The 23772-nt window shown below is 35.4% G+C and overlaps 1 protein-coding gene across 3 annotated transcripts; it reads right to left on the bottom strand.

The window, feature by feature from the left end:
- Window positions 1–1666: 1666 nt before the first annotated feature.
- Window positions 1667–23004, bottom strand: LOC145672860 (uncharacterized). Of its 3 annotated transcripts, none has more exons than XM_081742023.1 (3): window positions 22863–23004; window positions 16720–17292; window positions 1667–5834 (listed from the first exon to the last, which is right to left on the bottom strand). In XM_081742023.1, the coding sequence occupies exons 2-3, from the start codon at window positions 17220–17222 to the stop codon at window positions 5294–5296; spliced, it is 1044 nt and encodes a 347-aa protein (XP_081598149.1). In that variant the 5' UTR covers window positions 17223–17292; window positions 22863–23004; the 3' UTR covers window positions 1667–5293. The 3 variants fall into 3 exon arrangements, with proteins under 3 accessions (XP_081598149.1, XP_081598148.1, XP_081598150.1); XM_081742022.1 differs by lacking the exon at window positions 22863–23004 and adding an exon at window positions 21492–21788; XM_081742024.1 differs by lacking the exon at window positions 22863–23004 and adding an exon at window positions 20294–21135.
- Between the last annotated feature and the right edge of the window lie 768 nt (window positions 23005–23772).

The following is a 23772-nucleotide window of genomic DNA, read 5'->3' as shown; positions in this document are numbered from 1 at the left end:
AGGAGCGTACATATTGTAAAATATTTTTCAATACTTTTTTTTAATTCCTCTACTTGAGACTTCTTCAGAGTTTGTTATTTAAATACTAGCGTTTCACCATTTTATTGTCCCAACAAACCAATATTTGTTGCCAGTAAAATAGTTGGAATGATCGAGCCCCTGGGGTGATGATCACAGTATTTCATGTCACGGATCCTTCCTCCCTTTATGAAATGCTGGCTACGTGCCTGCTACGAGGGAACTAAAGATGAAAATATGGTTATTATTGTATTATTGTATTATTATTATTATTGAAGATTTGAGATTTCAATGCTGAATCTGAAATCATAGATGAATCAGACAAAAAAAAAAAAAAAAAAAAAAAAAAAAAAAAAACATACTATGGCCAATGAGCGGGAGGGAGGTTAGCGAGAAGTATAGAGGATTAAGAAGGAGGCACCAGGTAAATAAGGCTGTAAGTCACTGCTTTAAACATTATCACTTAAACTTTACAACCTCCCACTTGTGCTTCCTGCTTCGCCCTGCCCTTGTGCGGATTTGATGCAAAACTATGTTGTACACCACCCAGCACAAATTGGCATGGATTTTTTACGCACTTGATGATATAATTGCATCGAGAAACTTATCAATAAAGACACGACAATAACATCTGTTACAAAATACTTCTACACGTCGGATACACGTACGAACTGCAGGACTATTTTTTTAATTATCTTTATGCGAAACTCGTAATGTTAAATGAGCCTTTTCCATCAGCGGATTTCCATTCTGCTACGAATGCTTTCAAGAAAGAATTGCTTTCATAATCCACTGTGAATTGTAGGGTACCTTAAAAAAAAAAAAAAAAAAAAAAAAAAAAAAAACACCTGAGTAGCACTGGAAGTGGTGTTAAGAGCAAGAGTAATATATCTAAAACACTAGCCTATTTTAACACTGCAGGCAATTGTATGTTGCATTTGCTGCAGATTTTGAAATTGTTCCAAAAGCTTGAAATTTACAGGAAAGTGGTAGAAATTTAGAATTGATATATGAGATGTAACACTACACGTACAGGGTTCAGTGTACACAAGCTAGTTCCTTAAAAATGCTTTTGTCTAAATTACCACACATAGCTTCCTCATTCAAGCTCCTGCTGAAAGGGACGCTAAATTAAAATCGAAAATCAAAACTAAAATATTACAACTTTTCTGTAAATTTCCAGCTTTTGGCACCAGATTTCAAAATCTACATCAAATGCAACATACAATCGTTTGCGGTGTTTTAAGGGAATTTAGGTAATTTCGTTACCGGAAATTTTTACATACTAAATTCATCATCAAAATATTAGCATGTAGGAAATTTTGTCATGCTCACCTCTTCATCTTGTTGAACTAAGAAGAAACAAAGTAAACAACCAAAACAGCTAACCTTATCTTAATCAGACTTGGAAAACAATTCAGTTGGTTTCGACTCTGGAAAATCGAAGTTTCAGATACTCGACACAAGAACAAACAGCAGTAAAAGAACATAATGTCAGCTTTAGCAAATGTTAGAAGCACAGGCAAAATGGGCCGCTAGTGGATTTATATATCACTATTTACAAATATTAAGTTTGGGCAACATAAAAATTTCAGAACAGAAAATAGCAAACAAAATATAACTTGTTACAATGCAATAAGTGTTTCATTTATTTATTTTCTACTATTCATAACATTATAGGAAACAACAAGCAAAAATTTTTTCAAACATTTATTTCCAGTGTTATACGTTATCACAAAGACTGGAGCCGTCTCTGCAAAATTTGAAACCTCTTTCTAGTCATTTTTCTTGGTGGCTGACCCACAGCATCTTGATGAAGCACAGTTGAAACTGTTGCTTCAACTTGTTGAATTCCATGAATAAACTTCCAAATAGTTGGTTGAGACATTCCTACCAGATGAAATCTCTAGTTTCAAGATTCACAAATATTGTCCTAGAATTGTTGTTCAGGATGGCTTGGTGAACATTCCAAGTGTCTAGGGGATATCGAGGGGGCACATTAGGTAAATGAATATTCCCAGACCGAGCTTTAACACGGCGATACGTGCCGGGCACGTAAGTACTATCAAAATAGTCCATAAGTTCCAGCTCTTCCGAAGCCTCTTGTATTCCTGATGCACATCTGCTACGGGAAGAAATGCCAATCTATTCATTTTCTCGCTAAATAGACAAAGATTTTCATTGCTCCTGCACCGTTCTGTGAATCCAAGCTCTTGGGACTCCTCCACGTTGACTGAGTCGGGTGAAAAAAGCAATGTTGTGCACTAGTTGAATTTTCAAAAGTTGCTTTTACATTTCCGCTATCTCGAAATCCACAACCACAGTTATAGAGTTCGGATATTCACTAAATTTAGTGCACTGATGCACCACCGCATGAAACAGTTCTTCATATGAATTTTGTGTCTTGCTCTGCATTAGGCCGTGCAGCTAGTAAAGAAAGTCTCATTTCAAATAATATATACGTGATTTTTTTTAAAGGAACCATTAAAAAGTTCGTATATTCGTAATTTTTTAATACCTTCTCCGGAAAACAACGTAAAATTTCCGAACTTTACTGCTGAATTTCCTTCCCATTTTATTTTCTGATGTCTTTCTAGGTCCATCCTCTATTTCTATAACTCACTCGTTATATATTTTAACGCGCCTGCCCTATAGAGACTTTTTATATTCCATGTTCCAAATCTCATGGCAATTTTACTTTGGCGAGATCGTGTTATCAATCCTGATCCGAGAGTTCTGCGAATCTAAACAAGCCCTTTCTTAGAGGTTGAAGTTGTTAGCCTCACATCATTTCCCCAAGCTGCAGGACCACCCGTTGTCGTCTGTCGGTGACTGTTTATTTAGTATATTCGCAGCTAACCTCTGTATCTAGAGGCCTTTTCGATCCGCAAACTGAGGACGCACCATGCCGTGGTGATAGGAAGACCGCATTTCACGGAAATTAATGTAGCTCTATTTTAGAAATGCAATCCAAACATAGCTTTAAAACACACAGGAACAATGAATATGAGAAGATATGTGAATGCATATTAAGACCGTGTAAGCTTCGATGCTGTAAAAATAGTAAAATAGAAACAGAATCTAGTGTTAATGTAGTACAGTGTTTCATGAATGCATCATACGTTTCACTATACGAACTATTCTTGATTTCCTAGAATGTTTTGTTTCATAGATAGTAACTTTATACATATTTTTGTAAGTGATTATACTTTTTACGTGTTCTCTGCCAATACCAACTATGTGAATTTATAATACAAAACAGGTATACAGAAGGATAAATTATAAGAAACATTTATCTATAATGTGATATTTCGCAGGGCACATTATGTAAAAGGTACCTTGTACCCTTTACAGGTTCATTAACCCCCCATTCATTCATTCCTTTACAGGTTCTTTATTAAAAGCCACTATTTGAATTTATTATAGAAACCTGGTATACGTAACAACTAAAAGCACTTATCTATAATGTGATGTTTCGCAGGGCACTTTATGCAAAGGGCGCACTGTACCCTTACGGGTTCTTTACCAACAATAACAGTAGGTATTTATTGTACAGAACTGTGGTATACAGAAGAATAAAAATTGTTCATCTTTGATGTGGTCCCGCAAGGGTGCCTAATGTAAAGGGCGCACCTCACTTTTCACGGGTTCTTTGCCAATAACTCTGCGAGAATTTATTAAAACCTTGTACCTTTATTATTCTGTGATGTTTCGGAAGGTGCACTGGGAGATGTCTCGGTGTCCTGGTGGGCCAGCCCGTGCGTGATGGTATCCCACTGTAATGTACTATGAACTCAGAAGTAAATAACATCTTAGGAATATTTTGTACTGGGAGAGAATTCTTATTTAGAACAGCATCTTCGCCAGGAGATAATTCCTTGGAGCTGCTGCGTCCCTTCCCCTTTGGAGTAGTGTTGGAAAGTGAAGAGGTGAAATTTTATAAGTGAATCAGAGTAAAGAAGAAATTTCACAAAACGTTGTTAAATATTTTTATTTTGATGTTGGAGAAGAGTTTATTGAAATTCAGATAAAAGATTTTGTAGTACTGTGTAATAATATTAAAGAAATGTTCGAAGCAAGTATCTACGTTGGTGGTCAATTTGAGCATTTACGAGATTGAACAATGGAGAAAAGTGCAATGCTAAATGAATGTACATAAACAATATGAAACAAACAAGATTGTAACGAATACATATGTACTTAGTAAGTTTTAAGGCTACTCTTAGTTCACTCGCAACATTTTAATAGATTAAGCTTTTACCTGTGTGTTAACATGTGGTATGACGAATTAAACTTTGATTAAATTTTTTCCCGTCTTTTGTAATAGATTTACACCTGTGCTGTAGCAAATATGATACATCACTAAAACATTTCTCAGTTGATGCAAGTTCAACGGTGCTTACGTGGATGATTGAACATTTAGTCTGCAAACTTGTAGATGAATTCTTTGGTACGCTTGTAGCAAATATGCCAATCAGTTTAGCTTGTGTGACTATATGCATTTTTATGTATGACTTTCTCATGCTCTTCGAACTCCTGACATTTATAGGGCTTATCAGCTGTATGGTAATGTTTTAAATGTGATTTAAGATTGAATATCGTGCAACACTTTCGATAAGCGAGATCTTTTCTTTTACTATCTTCTATCACGTTCCTGGCAAGCAAATGCTTTGTTTCATCCATGCGGTTAAATGTCTTACTAAATTGGATTTCACATTTAAAATTTTGTTAGAATCATGGTATCAGATGCTTTTACGTATGTGTTACCATATGATCAGATCCGGGTAAGAACAGCAAACTGAATATTTTGAGTTTTCTTTTATTACTAGGAAACCTCATGTATTGGAAATGAAACATTTTCGTTCGTCACACAATTATGCCAGTTAAACTAAGGGAGACGATTTAGGCAAGTGAATGATGATGGAATGAAAATGTCGGAGGAAACAGAGCTCGACAAAACTCACGGACACGATGTGACCACAAACTTAGTTGACCGGAGATCGAACGAGGGGACTCACCACTAAAGATAAGCGCTCTATCACTGAGCCACCGTGTTAAGCTCATATATTGTTTGTTAGATTTCTCACGGATCCCTTTGCAACATTATTTTTAAACATGTGGTTTCCTCCCCTTAATTTTAACTTGGCATCTTCTAAGATTCTTGTGCTATTGCTATATGGTGCCTAGTATGAGCAGTCATATCTGCCTGAGTTTACATGTCTCTTAACTCATGAATTTTAATTAAATGTTGTCACAATATTGGCAAACATGGTTCTCATCTTTTGTGTAGTAACATGTGTTTTGGTAGATGTGATTTTTGAGTAAATCTCTTACCACATTCGTGACACGCATAAGGTTTCTCACCTGTGTGCATTAACATGTGTTTCGGGATATGTGATTTATACCTGTATCTTTTACCACATTGCGGACAAGGATAAGGTTTCTCGCCTGTGTGAATCAACATATGAGTTCTCAAACTTGATGTTTGGTTAAATCTTTTTCCACACTCTTGACAAACATGAGGCTTTTCCCCTGTGTGTATTAACATATGCTTTTCGATACTATATTTTTGTGTAAACCTCTGGCCACATTCCTTGCATGCATAAGGTTTTTCACCTGAGTGAATTACCATGTGCTTATTAATGTCTGATTTACGAGTAAACATTTTTCCACACTCCTGGCAAGGATGAAGCTTTTCGCGTCTTTGAGCTAAATGTGATTTCCGACTAAACGATTTCACACTTTCTTCGTAAGTATGAGGTTCTCCAGATGTATCAGAAAATATTTCTGTGTGTGAAAGTAGCGCATTCTCATTTCTGAAAAAGTATATCTGTGAAACATATAACAAATCTAGATAAGGATAGAAACAGAAATATAAACAAACAATATTGTACATGTGAAGAACGTAACGTTAATGTATGCTATACCTCTATTGGAAAGTAAAACTAATTTTCTTAGAAAACCCATGCTATTGCTTAATAATATTTAGTACAATTCGTTTGTCACTAATACTTAAAGTAATTAATATGAACCTTGAGTTATCGAATATTTCGATATTACATGTTTTCTGGTTTAGGAACTTACGTAGTATCGATGACATAATTTATTATATGACATCCAATGGCACACGGAAGAAAATACCTGATTCTAATAGAACTTTTTACGTAGAATTCGATTCTGCAATCAGTTTTTCTCCATCACCCTCAGTTTTCCCGGGAAATTTCCCGTCCCGTATTTTCGGGAAATTTCCCCTCAGATTTTCTTTTTTTCTTTCTTTTCTTTTTTTAACCATATTTGTACCTGTAGCTCGGGTACCCTTAAATATATTAACACACAAATTAGATTGTGTGTTAGCTTGATTTATACTTAGTAAGCCCTCTGAGTTCCATAAGAATAGCGTTATTCTTTCTCGAAAAATAAAGATATTTATATAAAAATATGCTATGTGTACTGTTCATTTTACCATATTCATTAGTGCAGATAAAATCACATATAACTTCCACGAAAGTTACAATACAAGCACGATTTATACCTCATTGGATTTGAAATAGAACATATTTTCAATGATGCATACACCTTGTCACCATTTTGTGTCTACTTAATAAATAATACAAAAGAAGTGTGATATCTTCTTAATAAATTAACACTTACCTTAACTAAAATGTTTTAGTTGTCGACTTTCTTCTGTGTTTGGCTTCTGGAACATCTCTTTTGAGTGTCCAACAGTAATCAGCTAGCATTTGTGAACTCCACTGTCCCTGGTATTTCTTCTCCATGGAGGAAATGTCCTGATGAAAACGTTCCTTATGCTCATTACCAACAGCACCAAGGTTTTCAGGAAAGAAATCCAAATGGGAGTCTAGAAAGTGAACTTTAAGGGACATGTTGCAACCCATTTCTTTGAATGATTGCAGGAAATCACTCACAATTTCACGGTAATTTGGGGCTTTGTGGTTTCCTAAAATATTCTCTGTTAAACATTTAAATGAACACCAAGCTGCTTTCTCAACCGGAGTTAAGAGATCCTGAAATTTTTGGTCACGAATCAAACATCTTATTTGCGGGCCTACAAAAATCTCTTCCTTGATTTTAGCGTCACTAACCCGAGGAATTTTTTTTTGAGGTAACAAAATCCTGCATTACTTTTGTCCATTGCCTTAACAAAATTTTTGAAGAGCCCCAACTTTATGTGAAGAAGAGGTAGAATTATCTTATCAGGGCTCACCAGTAAGGAATAAACAACATTCTTCTGTCCAGGTGTTAATACATGCTTTGGCGATCCCTTCTTGATCTAATGTTCCGCTTTGTTCCTGCTGTCCCATTCACAGAGGAAACAACAATATTTCGTATAACCTAGCTGCAAACCCATTAACAAAGAAATAACTTTTAAAACACAGCAAACGGTCCACTTGTATTTCTCATACTGAATTCTTTCTAACACTATTTTAATTTTTTCATAGGTTTCCTTCATATTAGTTGCATAAGCCAAAGGCACTGAAGGAAATTTATTGCCATTGTGCAAAAGGACAAACTTCAAACTAGTTTTGGAAGTGTCAATAAACAACCTCCACTCTGTATTTATATGTGCATGTCCGAGTGTGTCCATCACAGCACAGACATTATTACAATACACTAAATCATTTTCTTGAGAGTAGTAGTTTTGAAACTCTGTATGACGGTCTCGAAAAATACACTCTTTAGTGTCACGATGGAGCAGATTCCAGCCTTTAAATCTAGAAGCAAGAAGTTCTGCCTGTATCTTGGAGATTTTTAAATCCCGTACGCCGTCATTTAGTTCACCTTGAGTTATCAGACGGGGATCCAATGTAGATGTGCTTTCTACATAAGTAGGATCATCTTCTTCATTTGGAACTTCAGTAGTTGCTTCAAGTACGTAATCCTCATTTACCGTAAGAAGAGCAGGAGGTACTGGTACAGGTAATTCTGCACTGTGTGGAACTGGCCTAATTGCTGATGACAAATTAGGGTACTGTACTGTGTTCTTAGATTTACTGGTTATTCCTTTTATCTGTGTCATACGAAAGTAGCACTCTGAAGAATGATATTTTGGTTCCCTTTAGATCATCGGCACTGCAAAGTTCATGTTTCGTTCACCATTTGCCCACTCAGTCAGAAGTTTCACGCAAGTACAACAAATGTAATGAGGAGCCCAATTCTTATCTTGGTCTCCTACATAGCAACCAAAATATAACTGATAACACTGCCTCACAAGTGGAGTAAAACATCGACGTTAATCGTTGATCGACATCAGGTTGCGATTTAAATGTCAGCTCCCCACATAAATAACAGAAATTGTCCGGGTGATTTACACACTTCCTCGGCATCTTGTATCCTGTAAGGTCTCACACACACATACACACACGAACCTACACTCCATCAATCATGATGCAGCACAAACGTAATCTAAGTCAATGCATCACAACACAACACAATCTATTCGAACTCCACAATGCAGAAACACTTCAACTTACACGCGGCCACATCTAAAACAAGTCCAGCTTGGACCGTCACTCAACGCTACTAACCGTCATCAGGCTACGTGAGTCATCAATTTTTTTATACATTGTTGCCAGATCAAAATATTAAAAAGTGAATTTTTTCCACAGAAAGCATTCGTGTATTTGTGCTTCTATTTGCGTATCCATCTATGTGCTGACAATAATACGTCAACGTTAGGTTTTTGTGTTTGGTAAAAGTCTTGCATAGTATATTCTTTATTACGTATAAATAGACACAATAGTTTATATCTCTAGCCAGAATAATGCGATTCACATGAAATTAACATTATTTATTAAGTAGACATAACACTATGTTTTAGTGCAGTCCCTCTTTCTGTATTACTATATAGAAATAGCAAGTTGAGACAAAAATTCTTATAAACTACTTTTTGGAGGGAATTTCCCACAAAATTCCTCTAGAAATTCCCTCATACAAAAATGGCGATATGTTTTATTGGGAGTCCAATGACTTATAAACCGTGATTATATTGTAATTTTCGTGGAAGTTATATGTGATTTTATCTGCACTAATGTACATGGTAAAATGAACAGTACACATAGCATATTTTTATGTAAATATGTTTATCTCTCTAGAAAGTATGCGATTCTTATGAAACTTAGAGGGCTTACTAAGCATAAATCCAGCTAACATACAATACAACTTGTGTGTTTATATACCTAAGGGTACCCGAGCTACAGGTACAAAAATTGTAAGAAAAAGGGAAATTTCCCGAAAATACCTCTGTCACGGGGAAACTGAGGGTGATGGAGAAAAGTGTCGAAATCTTGATGACTAGTGTTATATATCGTAAAAAACCTATGTAACTTTTAAGCTACTAGACAAAGAAGTTGAAATTTTGCGCATTGACAAATTTTCCAACCAAACTTGAGGGTGTATATCTCAAATAGTATTAGGAAAGTAGTTTATTACAATTATGAATCTATAAATTAGGCGAGAACTTACGACATTGGGTATTCAACGTTACGAACTAACGACTCAGCAACATCACAAACATCCAAATTTTAGGGACTTCTACAAAGTATTATTTAAAGTCAAGCAGACAGGACACTGTGCAGTCAACGTACGTTATTATTGTTGAATACTGTAATCATAATATAACTAATTTTAATCTAACACAAAAGACATCGAAATGTATTGAAATTTGTCTTCTTGGAAAAGTGTAAAATGAGCAGCAAAAACCAATAAAAACGTAACAGTTAAAATTAAAATTACTTCGAAAGTAACTGATTGACATAAACTAAAAGTGGGAGCTTTGAATACTATTAAATTGGAATGGCCTGTGCACTGAGAAAGTTAATGCAAACTTTAATGGACATAACTATGAAGATGAGAACGAAGTCGATTATTATGAATAGTTATGGCTTTCAAACTGTTAAGTAGTAAACAAAATTGAAATGTCATCAAATCTCAAAGCAAATTTTTTCAATGCTATAGATAGAAACAGCCCTCCTTGCTCGTCGAGTAATGTATGTCTTTGCTGCACGAGGTCGTGGTCATGATTCTCAATGACGAAGAATTGAAACCCCAACGCATTACATTGTTCGAAACTGCATCTCTAACTGTAAGTCAAAGTCTCAGTGCAGAAAAGCGTCGATGCTAAACTTCAACAACAACAGGCATTGATAAAATATATTGATACATAACTCATATGTGTGTATGTAACTTCAGTTTGAGATTAAAGAAATTATAATATTCAATAATAGTGGTTTCATTGTTATAAAGCCCGCAAGAGATCTCGTGACGACGTAGTCCAGTGTATCCTAAGATAATTATTATTAATAGAAAAGATAAACTGAAGTAGAATCATAAAACAGAATATTAATTTACATTATTCATCATTGTGGTTATACAGTTCCGTTTCCGTTGCATACATTTCTTTTAAAATGAATTTTGTTTTAAAAGATGTATAATTTTCAGGTAGTTCAATATGTGGAAATAAGTCTAATTCGGTTTTTATTTATGTAAATTCTTTCCAACAGAAAGTAATTCACATTTTTGTTAATGTTATAAATCAGATAGTCATTCACAATATTCTCCCCCGGAAGAATTCCCTTTGTTAATAAGAAGTGCTTGAATATGAAATAGTATTTTTAAATGAATGAATAGTTCAAGTTCGCTTTTCTATTTAATTCCTTCAATCTTCAAGAGCAAGTTTTAATTTAATCTATTCTATACTTAGTTAGAATAGATTATGCTACAAGTAATTGGATGTTTGTTTCAATAATTAATTTGAATTGCTGAGTTTATTTACGTAAGCTACCTTTACAAAATGACAAATCTTTTCTTACTTTCAAATAGCAAAAATGAGAAAATTCTCTCTCAAACATGTTATAAGACAGCACAGAGTTAGACATATAGATTGATATATGAATCAGGTTATTAAACTTCTTTCGAGTAAAACTCTTCATTTTTAGAAAAAAAAAAAAAATATGATACGTAAGAATGTGACTTTTCTGAATTAAAACTTTCAGAAATGCATATTCTCTACATTATTTGTTACATCACAATGCTTAAGTGAAACAATTCTGCGCTATCTTGTAATTAACGACATAGCCGACGGTCTAAAAACATTTCAAGTTCCATCTTATCTAGAAATTGTAGCGATTTTTCTCGACTCAAAATTTTAAGAACAGTCACTATTAAACGGATGATTCATTTCACAGAATTGAGACAACTCTGAAATTATTTAGCAATAAGCTAGTTGAATAAGCAATAATACAAGAAAAAGAAAGATTTTTAAAAATCGGAAACTTCTCATAATTAACATTAATCTTCAGCTCAGGCACTAGTCAGAACTCGTGGAAAATTTTTAAGATGCGGTGGTTTGAGAATAGTTGTAAGCACACTAGAAATAGGTAATTAATAAAATGGTTGATTGAAAAAAAATGAAATACTTAAGTTTTACGTCCCACGGTTATGCCGGTTAGGCTAAAGGAGACGGTGAAGATGGGAAATGAATGAAATTGTGGAATGAAGAAAGTGGGAGGAAACGGGAGAACGTCGAGAAAACCCACGAGCACGGTGTTTGTCCACGACAAAGTTCAGACGGCGCGAGCTGGGATCGAACCAAATAGTTGATTGCAGTGTAATGTGTATTGCTAATATGATACACGTATTTATAACACGAGGTTCTACAGTTTTATGTATAATAATAACATATCGAGATAAAAGTTAAAATGCCATAACTAAAATAATAGAAAAAGAAAGCAAATTAAATAAGGAAGATAATACTAAATAAATTTAACGTTGCGTTACGGATCTTTAAATGGATTATACACAGCATTCGTTAATATAAAGCGGCAAGTAAAGAGTATAAAGTAGTTGTCAAAACTGTATTCAATTTTAATTAATATTCGTTAGGACAGGGTCATAAAATATGTTAATAGGCTAATCTAAAATAATGAAAAGAAACTAACAAGGAGTCACAGTAAAATCTGCAATAATATCAAATCAAATGAGGTAATGCTGTTGTTTGAAATTGTGGTTCTAGAAAGATCATTTCGTACATCGACGGTATTTGAGAGTTTAAGTTCGATTCTAAACCACTACCACATTTAATTCTCTCCCATCAGAAATTGAACCCGAGACTCTCTCGCACTAAAGGTGCGCGCACTATCAACAGGAACACTTGCGAGAGTTGTGCATTGTTAAATAAATAACACTGCATTATATTCATTAGAATAAGAGAACGCTATTAAGAATTTAAACTCAATATTTATCAAAGTGCAAGAATAAACTAATAAACATATACCTACTCCCTATACCTTCATTGATATGACGGGTGATTAAGTCCCTTTGAAATCTGTTATATTGTTATTGTTTACAGCAATATCAAAATATGTGCATGGGTACACTCACGTATAAACTCTCCTACTAGATTACATTAGTGCTTAGTTTAAGCTGTATCAGTACCTCCCGGAATGTTTTCTGCACATATCCATATGTTGTCGAGTAAGGGAAACTTCAGGCTCGTAGTTGGAAGTATAGCTGGGTCTAAAGCTATGCGATCATTTGGACGAGGTACAAAAATGTACGGGTTCATATGTTTATTGTGATGATTTTTGTAAGCAACGCGATGTACGTGGTTTAAGAAAAGGTAAGCGAAGTTCTTTACATGGAAAAGTGCAGGAAGTAGAAAATGTTCCCAAATCAATTTACTGTCATCAAACATTTTAGGAATAGTGTAAGGGCATGATACCATTACCATGAGTGGGCATTGATTGGAACTAAAATCTCCTAATGACTGAAGTGCATACCTGGTTAAGCCAATCAAGAAAAATTGGAGGAGAAATAAAAATGGAACAATTAAGAAAATATTGCATAACGCTTTGCGTGAACGAAAGGAAAAATCAGTTATTTAGTTTGCGATAATAGACATTGCAGTTGTAATGGTTTGTAGTGTTCGCTGTGCGTAGGATTTCGCGTAGACTCGTACGGAATGACCCCCACGGAAAGTAATATGAAAGAAGAAAAATTTCACGCAATAGAAGATATGGTAAGCAGCGTAGACAACTGTGGAAAAGTTAAGAAGAGTCTGCTACAGTCATTAAAAGATCAGAGCAAGAGGGAAAGTGCACGAGAAAACCATAGGTAATTAAAGCGATGTTTAAGTAGACGAAAGAATGCAGAGGCAAAATGTACGGACATAAAATAATACAGAATGCTTTATCATGAACTGCGAAGGGTTGAGTCAGAGAGAGGTGTACGGAGAAGGTACGTGAAAGAAGAATGGAAATTTAACCAAGCGGCAGATATGATTTAATGTAAGAGGAAGAACAGAAATGGATAGGGACATGAAAATTGTTAACCGTATACGCGGGTTTGAAATCAATCCTTAGGATCTCGTAGGTATACATGAAGGATATCTATGACGAGAAGAACCAACTACGAGAAATTACGATCGAAACAGAGGAAGAGGGGAATGAAGAAGAAAAAGGACCTAGTATATTGAAAAGTATAGTAGTGCAAGTCAACAAAGATATGCAAAGGGGAAAAGCTACTGGAGATAAGAGAATTACACATTAGTAGAATAAAGGACAATGCAACGAAGTTCCTGACATCATTTAAGAAATCTACCTGAATGGAAAATAGCAGGATTTCCTATATGCTGAAATGGTTGTATTACAGAAGAAATATCCATCCTTTCCACACTGAAAATATTATTGAACATAGTTAATAGCCAACTGGAAAGTAAAATAGGAAAGAGAAGAATGACTAGTTTCATGTAAGTAAAGCTCCAGAGGTGCTATTGAGTTGATGAGAATAATATCAGACTTAGTAACTGGCGTAAATGAATAACTGTATTTGTGTTTTATAAACTGGTAAAAAACTTTTGATAGGGTGAATTGAAGCAAGCTACTAGAAATACCTTAAGAAATTGAGGTAAACTGGAGCGATAATCGACTTTCTCGCAATCTGTTCATAGGACAGAGATTGGTGTTGCGCCTCACTCAAGAAACCAATAGTGTGTGGAGATTAGGAGTGGAATCTGTCGAGGTTGTTGTATGTCACTTGTTTAACGTTTAAGATAAACGATTAATGATGGAAGCCAGACCAGATGACAGATCATTAAGAGGGTGAGATATCCAAACATCCTGGTAATTTTAACTAGAATCGAGGGAGGACCACAGCAGAGGTTGGAAAGAATAGTGGACAGCGAGAAAATATCGAATAGAAATCAACGTGAAAAAATCAAAAGTCATAAGTATCGCGTGGGAACACGTCAGCGTTCAGAGTAGAGGAAAGAGAGCTTGAGGAAGTTAACCATTTGAAATCCGTCGAAGTCTCTTGACGAGAGATGCAGAAGTTAAAGATGCATTGAGCATGAAGATATCATCCTCAAGTTGGATTTAACATTGGACTAAGAAAGAAACTAGCCAAGTGCTAAATATGGAATACTGGATTGTAGAAATCGGAGATTTCAACATAATGATAAATTCCCACAAGAAAACCTTAGCCTTACGCTGTTTAGGTTAAGGAAGACATATGACTAAGAGAAATAAGTGACGAAATGGTGGAATGAGAATGTGGGAGGAACCAGAATTCCCAAGAAAATATCTGTTGTCCCCACGAACTTTTTAACCGAATACTGAATCAGGACTCCACGTACCAGAGATAAGCACTCTACCACTGAACTACAGAGCACCCGAGGGTCAGGAAAGGAATATTTAAAACGTTAAGAAATAATTTTAGAGAAACACGGGAAACAAAATGGAATAAGACTAACAAGAGTAGTTAACAAAGGCGGTCTAAAGGTGGTAGAAGAGATAATTTTTTAACCCCCGTTCTTCGTAGGAAGGCCAATTCAATTGGACATGTGTTACGAAGAAATCCTCTTCTTCATAATTTTATAGGTAGACAGAGGAAGGAAGAAGAAAGGTAAGGAAAAGAATACAGTTGAGGGCTGATATGAAAAATTGAAGAAAATATTGGGAAGTAAAATAGGAAGCTTAAAATTGGGAAACATGGAAGAAGAAATATTTCCATGCCAGAAACTATAGAGGTAATAAAGAATATTCTATCGCTTGTTCACCCACGAACATCGAACATCGATATATCACCTAACTAACTAACTAACTAAGTAACTCTATGGCCTATGGAACCCTGAGGTTCAGTGCCGCGTTCACAAAAGCTCTCCACTGACTTTTATCCTTAGCTAATTGCATCCAGTTTCTACTTTGTATTCCTATCTCTGCGAGATCCATCTTAAAATTATCCTCCCATCTGCGCCTAGGTCTTCCTAATGGTCGTTTTCCTATGGGTCTACCAGTCAAGACTTATCACCTAACACGTACCTGGAAGATCAAACATAATCTCCATCAGGATCAACGACCTGCCAACGTTCTGGAAGGCTACGGATTTCATCGCGGTAGAACTTGGTGGGCCGTGAGGTGAAGAAGGTATCAAGTGAATTTTGCACCTCTACTAGAGATTTCAACTGGTGTCCCCTAAGGTGATTGTCCAAGGAATGGAACAGGTGATAATCGGATGGGCAATGTTCGAGGAGTATCGCGGATGCATTATTGTTTTTCATTCAAGGCGGAGAATGGTGTCCCGGGTCATCCCATCCACGTAGGGCTTAGCGTTGTCCTGTAACAGGACGTTTTTGCGTTTCAGAAGTGCTGTTTCCAGAGTTTTGAGTTGTTCTTGAACACGGTTCAACTGCTGACAGTACAGAGTTGCACTGATGCTCTGATTAGCTGGTAGCAGGTAATGATGCATGATGCTGCGAGCAGTCCATTACACAGGAGGATCTTCTTCTGGTGCGGTGTTGGTTTCGGTTGTTTTGGAGTCTGATCATGGAATGCTAACCCATGATGATGGTGCTCTGGAGCTTCGTACAGGATCCACTTCTCATCACGACAACATTCTGTCCTGAAATGGCTCCTTCCTCGGACAAGACAGCAAAGAAACACAGATGTCTGCTCGCATTGCCTTCTGGCCTGGAATTAATCGATGTATGACCCATCGATCAAACTTGTAGTGCTTCCCAAGTTGATGGAGATGCTGCCGAATGGTTTCCCCACTCACACTGAATTGTAGTCTAAGTTCGTCACATATCTGGCCAATGTTCGCCTGAATTGGTGCCAAAAGATCTTTATTTTGTATATGTGTTGGTATTCCGGGACGTGGTGCGTCTTCGAGCGTTTCGTCACTGTCCTTAAACTTGTTAAACCACCGCTGCACTGTCCTAAAACTTTCTTGGTTACCTCTATAAGAGGTAAAAACCTGAATTTTCTTATTGGTTCCAGAACCTTCTGCAGGCAGAAAAATTATTAATTTCGAAGTACCTTACTAGTCGTGGATCCCATTTCATGAATGCATTCCCTTGTAGTCTTTACCCGTCAAGCGCACGATTAAGTCAGGTGCTTTCTTCGAAACATATTAGATGTGTTGCATAACATTTCGATAGCTCATTTACAGTCAAATTTGTTGTTCACCGGCCCATTTTACTTTATAACATTTGAACACTAGTATATGGTATTAACATTAAGTACCCGTAAATCACCCTAAAAGTAAACACAATTTTGTTCTCTGATGTTATATAAATATTTGCAATTTTATGGGATTAAAATAATGGAAGAAAGGATAGCTAAGAAAGTATTACATATGCAATATGTAGATATGTATATATGAAGAAATGTATACATTTAAACGTACCTGAATTCCTGAGGTTTTCTATTTATTCCTCGACTATCACTTCCTTGAACATACTCTTCGGTTTCTTTCCCAAGAATGCCAGATATGTGATGGGTTGATTCTGCTATTGCAACATTTTCTCTATTTTTAACGCTGACTGTAAAATGAGGCGTAAAAGTTTGTTCTAACATAAACTCTTTATTGACATTATTTCCCTCCATTTCTCTTTCTTCTTCCTTACATTCCGAAAATGACACAGAACATATTGAAAGAGGATCCATAATTTCTGACTCATTACGATTACTATTATGTAGTTCATAATTGCAATCTTCAACAGGCTCATTTTCTGTTCCTATTTCAACTTTAATTGAAGCAGCAGGCTCAGTTATTGTTTTCATTTGAGCTTTAATTGAAACAGCAGATTCATCATCTGGTTCCGTTTTAACTTTGATCGAAGAAACAGACTCTTCTTGTGTTTCCGTTTCAACCTTAATCCAAGCAATGTTGGAACAATCGAAAGCCATTTAGTTAACGATTGATTACAGTCTGAACTTGAGATCTGCAGGACTTAGTGTTTGGAAGGAACGAACAAGTCTGAAAGAATGAAAGATATTATAGGTTATATAACATTATACTTAACAACATAAGAGGTAAATACAAGCGAAGCTTAACTACTTCGTTATGAATCTCGATTGGTTAGAATACTTCAAGAAAGAAAGGTGAAAGTAAAGTCGATTTTGATTATGATAATTCATATTTACTTACTGTCATTCTAATAGTGTTGAAGTCACTTTATTTCAACAACTGATCAACCCAGATCTAATTACTGTTACCAAACAGTGGTTGAGAGGAGGTGAAATAGAGTATACAGCCCTATAAGATTAAAGATGTGGATTTTGCCGGACTTACAGTAAGTGTGGTTGTGTTCTAATGTTTGTGAGGGACATACTTCCCTCACAAGTTGACGTAAAAATTAAATCTTTCTGGTGCCATCAAAAGTACAATTGTTCCCAGGCTAGCAATCGGCTGAATTCCGTGCTGCCCAACGTTTCGAAAACTGAAAAACGTCTCATTTTAAAGATAATTATGAGTGAATCAAAGTGAAGCATTCCTTAGCATATGTGTTGGCAAAAGCAAGGGCTAAAATGAATGGTTGATGAAGACCTCGAACCAGCGGAACCTACTGCCTTATTCTGATTTGTCGGTTGTCTGAATCTCTGCAAAGGCCTTAACTGTTGTTTAGTTCGTATTCTATATACATTATAATTGTATGTTGACATCGTACGTATATCTATATACGTTATAGTTGTCAGAGTATTATTAACAAACTCTACTTGCTTTTTAAATGAGCTAAGAAAAATTTCACTGATAGAATTATTTATACTTTCCTCCATCTTAGGGCAGCCTAGAACTCTATGATAAATTCGCTTAGTTTTTATATATTTTCATTTTTGAGGCTTATAATGTGTTTCATCGGTACAGCAGCAACTCGTATGTAATAATATTCAAAGTGTTGAGACTGCCCAAAAGCTTTAATGTTCTTTGACTGACGCTGCTGTAGGTTTTTATAGCATTCTTGTTTAATTCTTTTCCCCCTGTTACTTTATTCTATGTAAATGCAGTGTATTTATTTATTTTGGACGATACACGCAAAAATTTACCTCATCAAACTTTTAGCCGAATTAAAAGTTTTGCGGAATACGGTGATTCACACTCAGTCTAGTCACAGACAGCAAGAAAAAAAAATACTAATCTTGAGTCACAAGTCACTATGATTTACTCCCATATGTATTCAATAATCACAAAGCCAGCGGACACTTCCGTATTCGATATCCATATTAAACTAATGGTAATGTGTTCAGTATACTGTAAAAAGAGAAATCGACTAAAGAAGGCACAGTAGTAATAACAGAAAATGTAACTACGACGCAGGATTCGGTAGAAGTGCAGAACATTCCATAAAAAAAAAAAAAAAAAAAAAAAACCTTGTTTCAAATGATTCCGTAAGAATTTCTGGACTATTATTCCCCTGGCACATGCCCAAATGATGGCATAAGATTATTAATACGTGGTTCAAGCTGACGTGTTTCAATCATGGATATAACTAAGCATCCTGACGTAAGGCATAAAAACGACTTTAAAGAAAAATAACGTGTCAAGTGTCTACAAACAATGAGAATACTATTCAATCAAACCAAGGTAGGAGCGCCGCAGGGTATTCCGTGAGGGAGATTGTCTGTAGGGAGCACGTACATCAGTGACGGCGAGTATGTGCATAAACTAGTACAGTGCAAAAAAGATACTTGATATCACATAGATTAGGCCACGGGTAATGGTTTTACATTAAAAACTCTGTACTTCTCAATAAGAAATACAGGTTATCTACATCAGGCAGAAATATACCATCTCTGGGAATTAGTTTGTTATCGTCGTATTTGAGAGGTACTTACTTATTTTAAATCTTGTATTGGTCTGACGCTAGCAACATTACTCCTAACATAAAATACTGGTTTTCTACATTGAAGAGAAATGCTCTTACAGTGGAAATTATTCCAGACAATCCTCTTTGATACGCACTCACTCATTTTAACAGTAAAATTACCATTTTTACGACGAACTATTCTCCACCAGTACCCAAGAGAGGACTTTGCAAATAAATATTTAAAAGAAATGAGTAAACTTTATAACACAAGCTCCAGCTGTACATCGATAAGTAGGGCCGCTTAAAAAGGGTATAGTAGAGTAGAGTACGATAGGGATAAGTAGGGTAGAAGTAGGAATAGTGTAATTACTCGTTTCTGAGTAAGTATACCAGCTGGAGCAGGCATTGTAAATTTAACCCAAAGAAATTTAAGGTTAAAATGTATTAATACTCAATGAAATAGTAACAATCAAGGAACACATTTATTGGTGCCGCACATAAAAGCGAAGTAGGAACGTACAAGTAAAATTAAGCAGTATACGTCATTAAATTGGAAGCACGTATGAAATACACGTATTTTACAAGCAATCTCGCAAGATTCATATTTTCGGCACACTTTAATTTAGTTTCTCAGGATCCTTTTCTTATATAATAGTAAAGAAAACGAAGTAGTCCTGCATAAGACAATTCATTATTACAGTATAGGCTATTACAAGGCATAACAACTAAACATGCAGTTTTACTATGCGGATGCACAGATGCACAGAATTCATAAAAAAAAAAAACTTCTTTTTCTCTGGTTGCACTTTCTGTACCTTCAGCAATCATTTTCTAGGCGTGCTCTTTTATTCTCTGGTTGTTTCATTTTAAGAGGTCTTCTGCAGAACACCATTTAACCTGTGCTAGGTGGCCATTAGAAAGGACTAATGCCTATCAAACAATGTGTAGTTTTACTATACAGATCCATAGTATAAGTAGTAGTAGTAGGAAGTGATAGTAGGTATAGGAGTAGGAGTAAGTAGTAGTAGCAGAAGGGGTAGGAACGGATTAGAAGCCCCGCAGGGGTTGGTTGGGTTCTTTTCTCGACATAAAATGGGGAAATTACAAACCTGTCAAAATATTTTACAATCTACGGATTCGAAAAAAAAAAAAAAAAAAAAAAAAACTCCTTACTGTTGCCAAAATCTGGACGTTAGCATTCTTTTCTGTTGACAATTTCTAAGAACTCGAGAAATACGTCCTCTCCTCGTGTCAGAGCTTCATATGATAAACATTTCACAAACTAGAAATTCATCTGTAATTAGCTTATGGAAGATTACGTGCATTTTACATACGACATATTTTCTGTATTTCCATGTAAATACGCATCTCAGACATAAGTGCACACCATATTTGCATTACTTATATGTACTGTATTAAAATAATATTAGAAATTTCGGCCTATGTTTAGCAGAAGGGGTCCAGCTCTTTTCTCTAAAAATGTAACGATTTTCTTAATTTCTGTTCACATTCGGTTAATTTAGGGTAGGTTAGTCTAGTTTAGGTTAGGTTAATTTAGTTGATGTTATATTAGTGTAGTGGTCCCGCATAATTTTCCAAAAAATGATAGAATTTCGCTTATTTCGGCTTAAGTTTAGAGTTGCCCCTCCAGTCCAGAGTTGCCCTTGAACTTTGCAACATACAAAAAACAGTGCTTAAAGTATTAAAAATTGTTACATTTCACTTAAGTTCAGTACTCCGTGGGCTTCACACAAATTTAAAAGGGTTTTCTTCATTATTTTTGCGCATCCGTTGCACCTGTTCGCCATATTTTACAACTATCATGCTGCTGAAACCTTCCGCGAATGCCTCCGCATCCGGCAAATAGTACTAACTTCCACTTATCTTTTCTCGTATTAAACATAGCTCTCCTGCTGAACTTACATTCCTAAACATCAAATAAAAACTTCAAATTACCATTTCTTACCTCATTTCTCCTATAAATTTTCCTCATTTTTATAAAAACCGGAGGGGTAACTCTAAACTTAACCTCTTATTTCTACTAATATTCGGTTAGTTTAGGTTAGTTCAGGTTAACTTAGGTAAGTTTATGTTAGGTTAGGTTAGATTTGGTTACGTTATGTTACGTCTAAGTACTTGCATCATTCATTTTTATAAATTTTGTGTTTTTTTACGTGCTTCTGGACCCCTTGTACTAAACATACTCCGAAATTTGTTCTGTAAATTATATGTTTCTATGGATCCGTATAGTAAAACTGTATCAAACTAAAAATACAGCAGTAAGAAAACAAATCCCGAATTTTTCATCATACAAAAATAATAGAGGCAACAACTAGTATACAGGTATATGCAGAAACAGATTATGACTTACTTTCTCGAAATTCTGAAACAGTTTAATTTTCCTTTCACGACATATTTATTTGAGTAATAAAGTATCATCAATCACAGCGACAGCAGAAAGACTGTTGAGCCAGCAGTATATTTTTTTCTTTAGTTACCACAAATATGAGACAAAGCGTTACCAAACATCTTTATAAAGTCTTACTATTAATTTAAATGAAAATAGAAAGTGTGCAATGCAATATTTGATATAATAAATATAAATATATTTTAAGTATGATAAGGTATTAGAAGTTGTAGCAGTAAGTGTGATGAAGTGTATAGAGAGGAAAGTATAAGGTGCTGGTTTACTTTCGGCACACCCAGGACAGATTTACAAGAGAAATTCAATACTTTAGGTGAAAAATATATTTATAAAGAAGAAATTTCTGCAGGCGATAGAATTAAATACAAAATAATTCACCTCTATTTTAGGGTTGCAAATGTAGGGTAAAATTATACATATATTTTACGACGGATGATGTAAGTTAGTCATGGGCGTCTCTGGCGGGGGGGACGCGTCCCTTCAATATTTTGAAGTGACATAATCTAACATTCCGCTAAGATACTAGCAGTTAGATCATTTCCTTTGATGTCCTCCCCAAATTTTACATGCCAGAGACGCCAATGAAGTTAGTGCATATGAAATATGATTGTATTATTTTCCAGCTTTGGTATGATTCCGCACAGGCTGCAAAAACTGCATTTTATGTTTACAAGTAGAGCGCTACTCGCAAATCGTCAAGAACCATGAAGTTGGAATCTATATATATAAAAGAGAACGTACAAAATCCTTTGTCCGCTCATCACGCTAATACGGCTGAACCAATTTCTTTCATTTTTGGGGGGTTATTAGGATTTGGACCCTAGATGGTCTTTATCATATCACTTTAATTTTTAATTACCAGTGTCTTGAGATAATTGACCATTCAAGTGTCCATAACGTACAAATCCTTTGTTATTAGTTCATCATAGGTAAAAATAAACGTATTTATATGCAACCCGCATGACCGTGTCACTCGGCGGGTTAACATAAATGACAGGCGATATACAGCGGAAAATAGCTTGAATCTTCTGTTTAAAATTTTTTAATTGATTTGCTTATTTTTACAGACACTTTTACAATATGCCAGCACCGGGATGACCGCAGCGAAGCGGGGCGGGTTAACATAAATGACAGGCGATATAATGTTAAGATTTACTGCAATCTTCTATGGTTTTTATCATATCACTTGAAAGCGAAAAAGTAAAAATTATCTAAGTAACAAAGTTTATTGCGTTCCGGGGTGACCGCAGCGAAGCGGGGTGAACGCTGCTAGTTTCTAATAATAATAAAATCATTTCTAAATACTTAGGGAGTTACCTCTAATTTCATCGTATATACAGTTCTACAATATTTGATTTTGACTAAAATCGAGACATTATGTTACACAAGAAAATGTGTTTTTTCTCTCGGATTCACATTTACTGTCAATTTTAACTTTACAGAATGTATTAGTTACAAGTCACTCGTTCATTCAGTTCATTGTTTAATTGTTCATTGATTAATAGAAGATTTTAAGCTTTAATCTTGGGACCGCTTTGTTTAAAAGTTTGTGTCAACGAATAACATTGTCTGCGTTTTAGTTTGCGATAGTAGAAATAGCTGTTATTATTATTATTATTATTTTTTTTAGTTTTGTGTTATGATATATTGGGTATGTTTTAAGGAGATTGTTGTGAAATAGTTTCTTTGATAAGATAATAATAATAAAACACGTTCGATATAACAATATTAGCAAAGCACAAAACAATTATAATAGGAAGTAAGAAAAATATATTTATGTTATGTTACATAAATTGAAATATTAAAATAGCGTGAATCATGGACTCTTACATGAGCTTTTCCAACGGGGCAAAACACACACACACACACACACACACACACACACACACACACACACACACACACACACACACACACATACATACATATATATATACACACGAAACACGTCATAATCATTTTAAACTGGCCTATTGGAACTGTTGATTGGAACTGAACCATTGAAATACAGTAAACAAATGAAAGATGCTATACGAGGATCACTACGAAAGTTTTGAGATACGCATTGTTGTGTCACAGAATTTGAATTCCAACAATTGCGTTCGGTAGTGGTGTCCAGAGCGAAAAAGCGAAGCAAGTTTCAACTCGCCTCGCTTATCGGCGTGGCCGTATTGCCTTCACTTGTTTGTTGATGTGATCAGTATTCGGCTGTCAAGAATGGAGCTCG

The sequence above is a fragment of the Thermobia domestica genome, chromosome 16 (assembly GCF_964235325.1).
Source record: "Thermobia domestica chromosome 16, izTheDome1.hap1.1, whole genome shotgun sequence".
Lineage (NCBI taxonomy): Eukaryota > Metazoa > Arthropoda > Insecta > Zygentoma > Lepismatidae > Thermobia > Thermobia domestica.
The sequence above is the reverse complement of the archived record's forward strand: the minus strand, read 5'-3'. Positions and strand labels throughout refer to the sequence as shown.

Excerpts from the sequence above, each read along its gene's own strand:
- LOC145672860 (XM_081742023.1), bottom strand. The coding sequence starts at position 17,222 with ATGGCTTTCGATTGTTCCAACATTGCTTGGATTAAGGTTGAAACGGAA. Across the intron at positions 5,835-16,719 it reads AGAAAACCTCAGGAATTCAG|AAATGAGAATGCGCTACTTT; the intron begins GTACGTTTAAAT and ends ATACTTTTTCAG.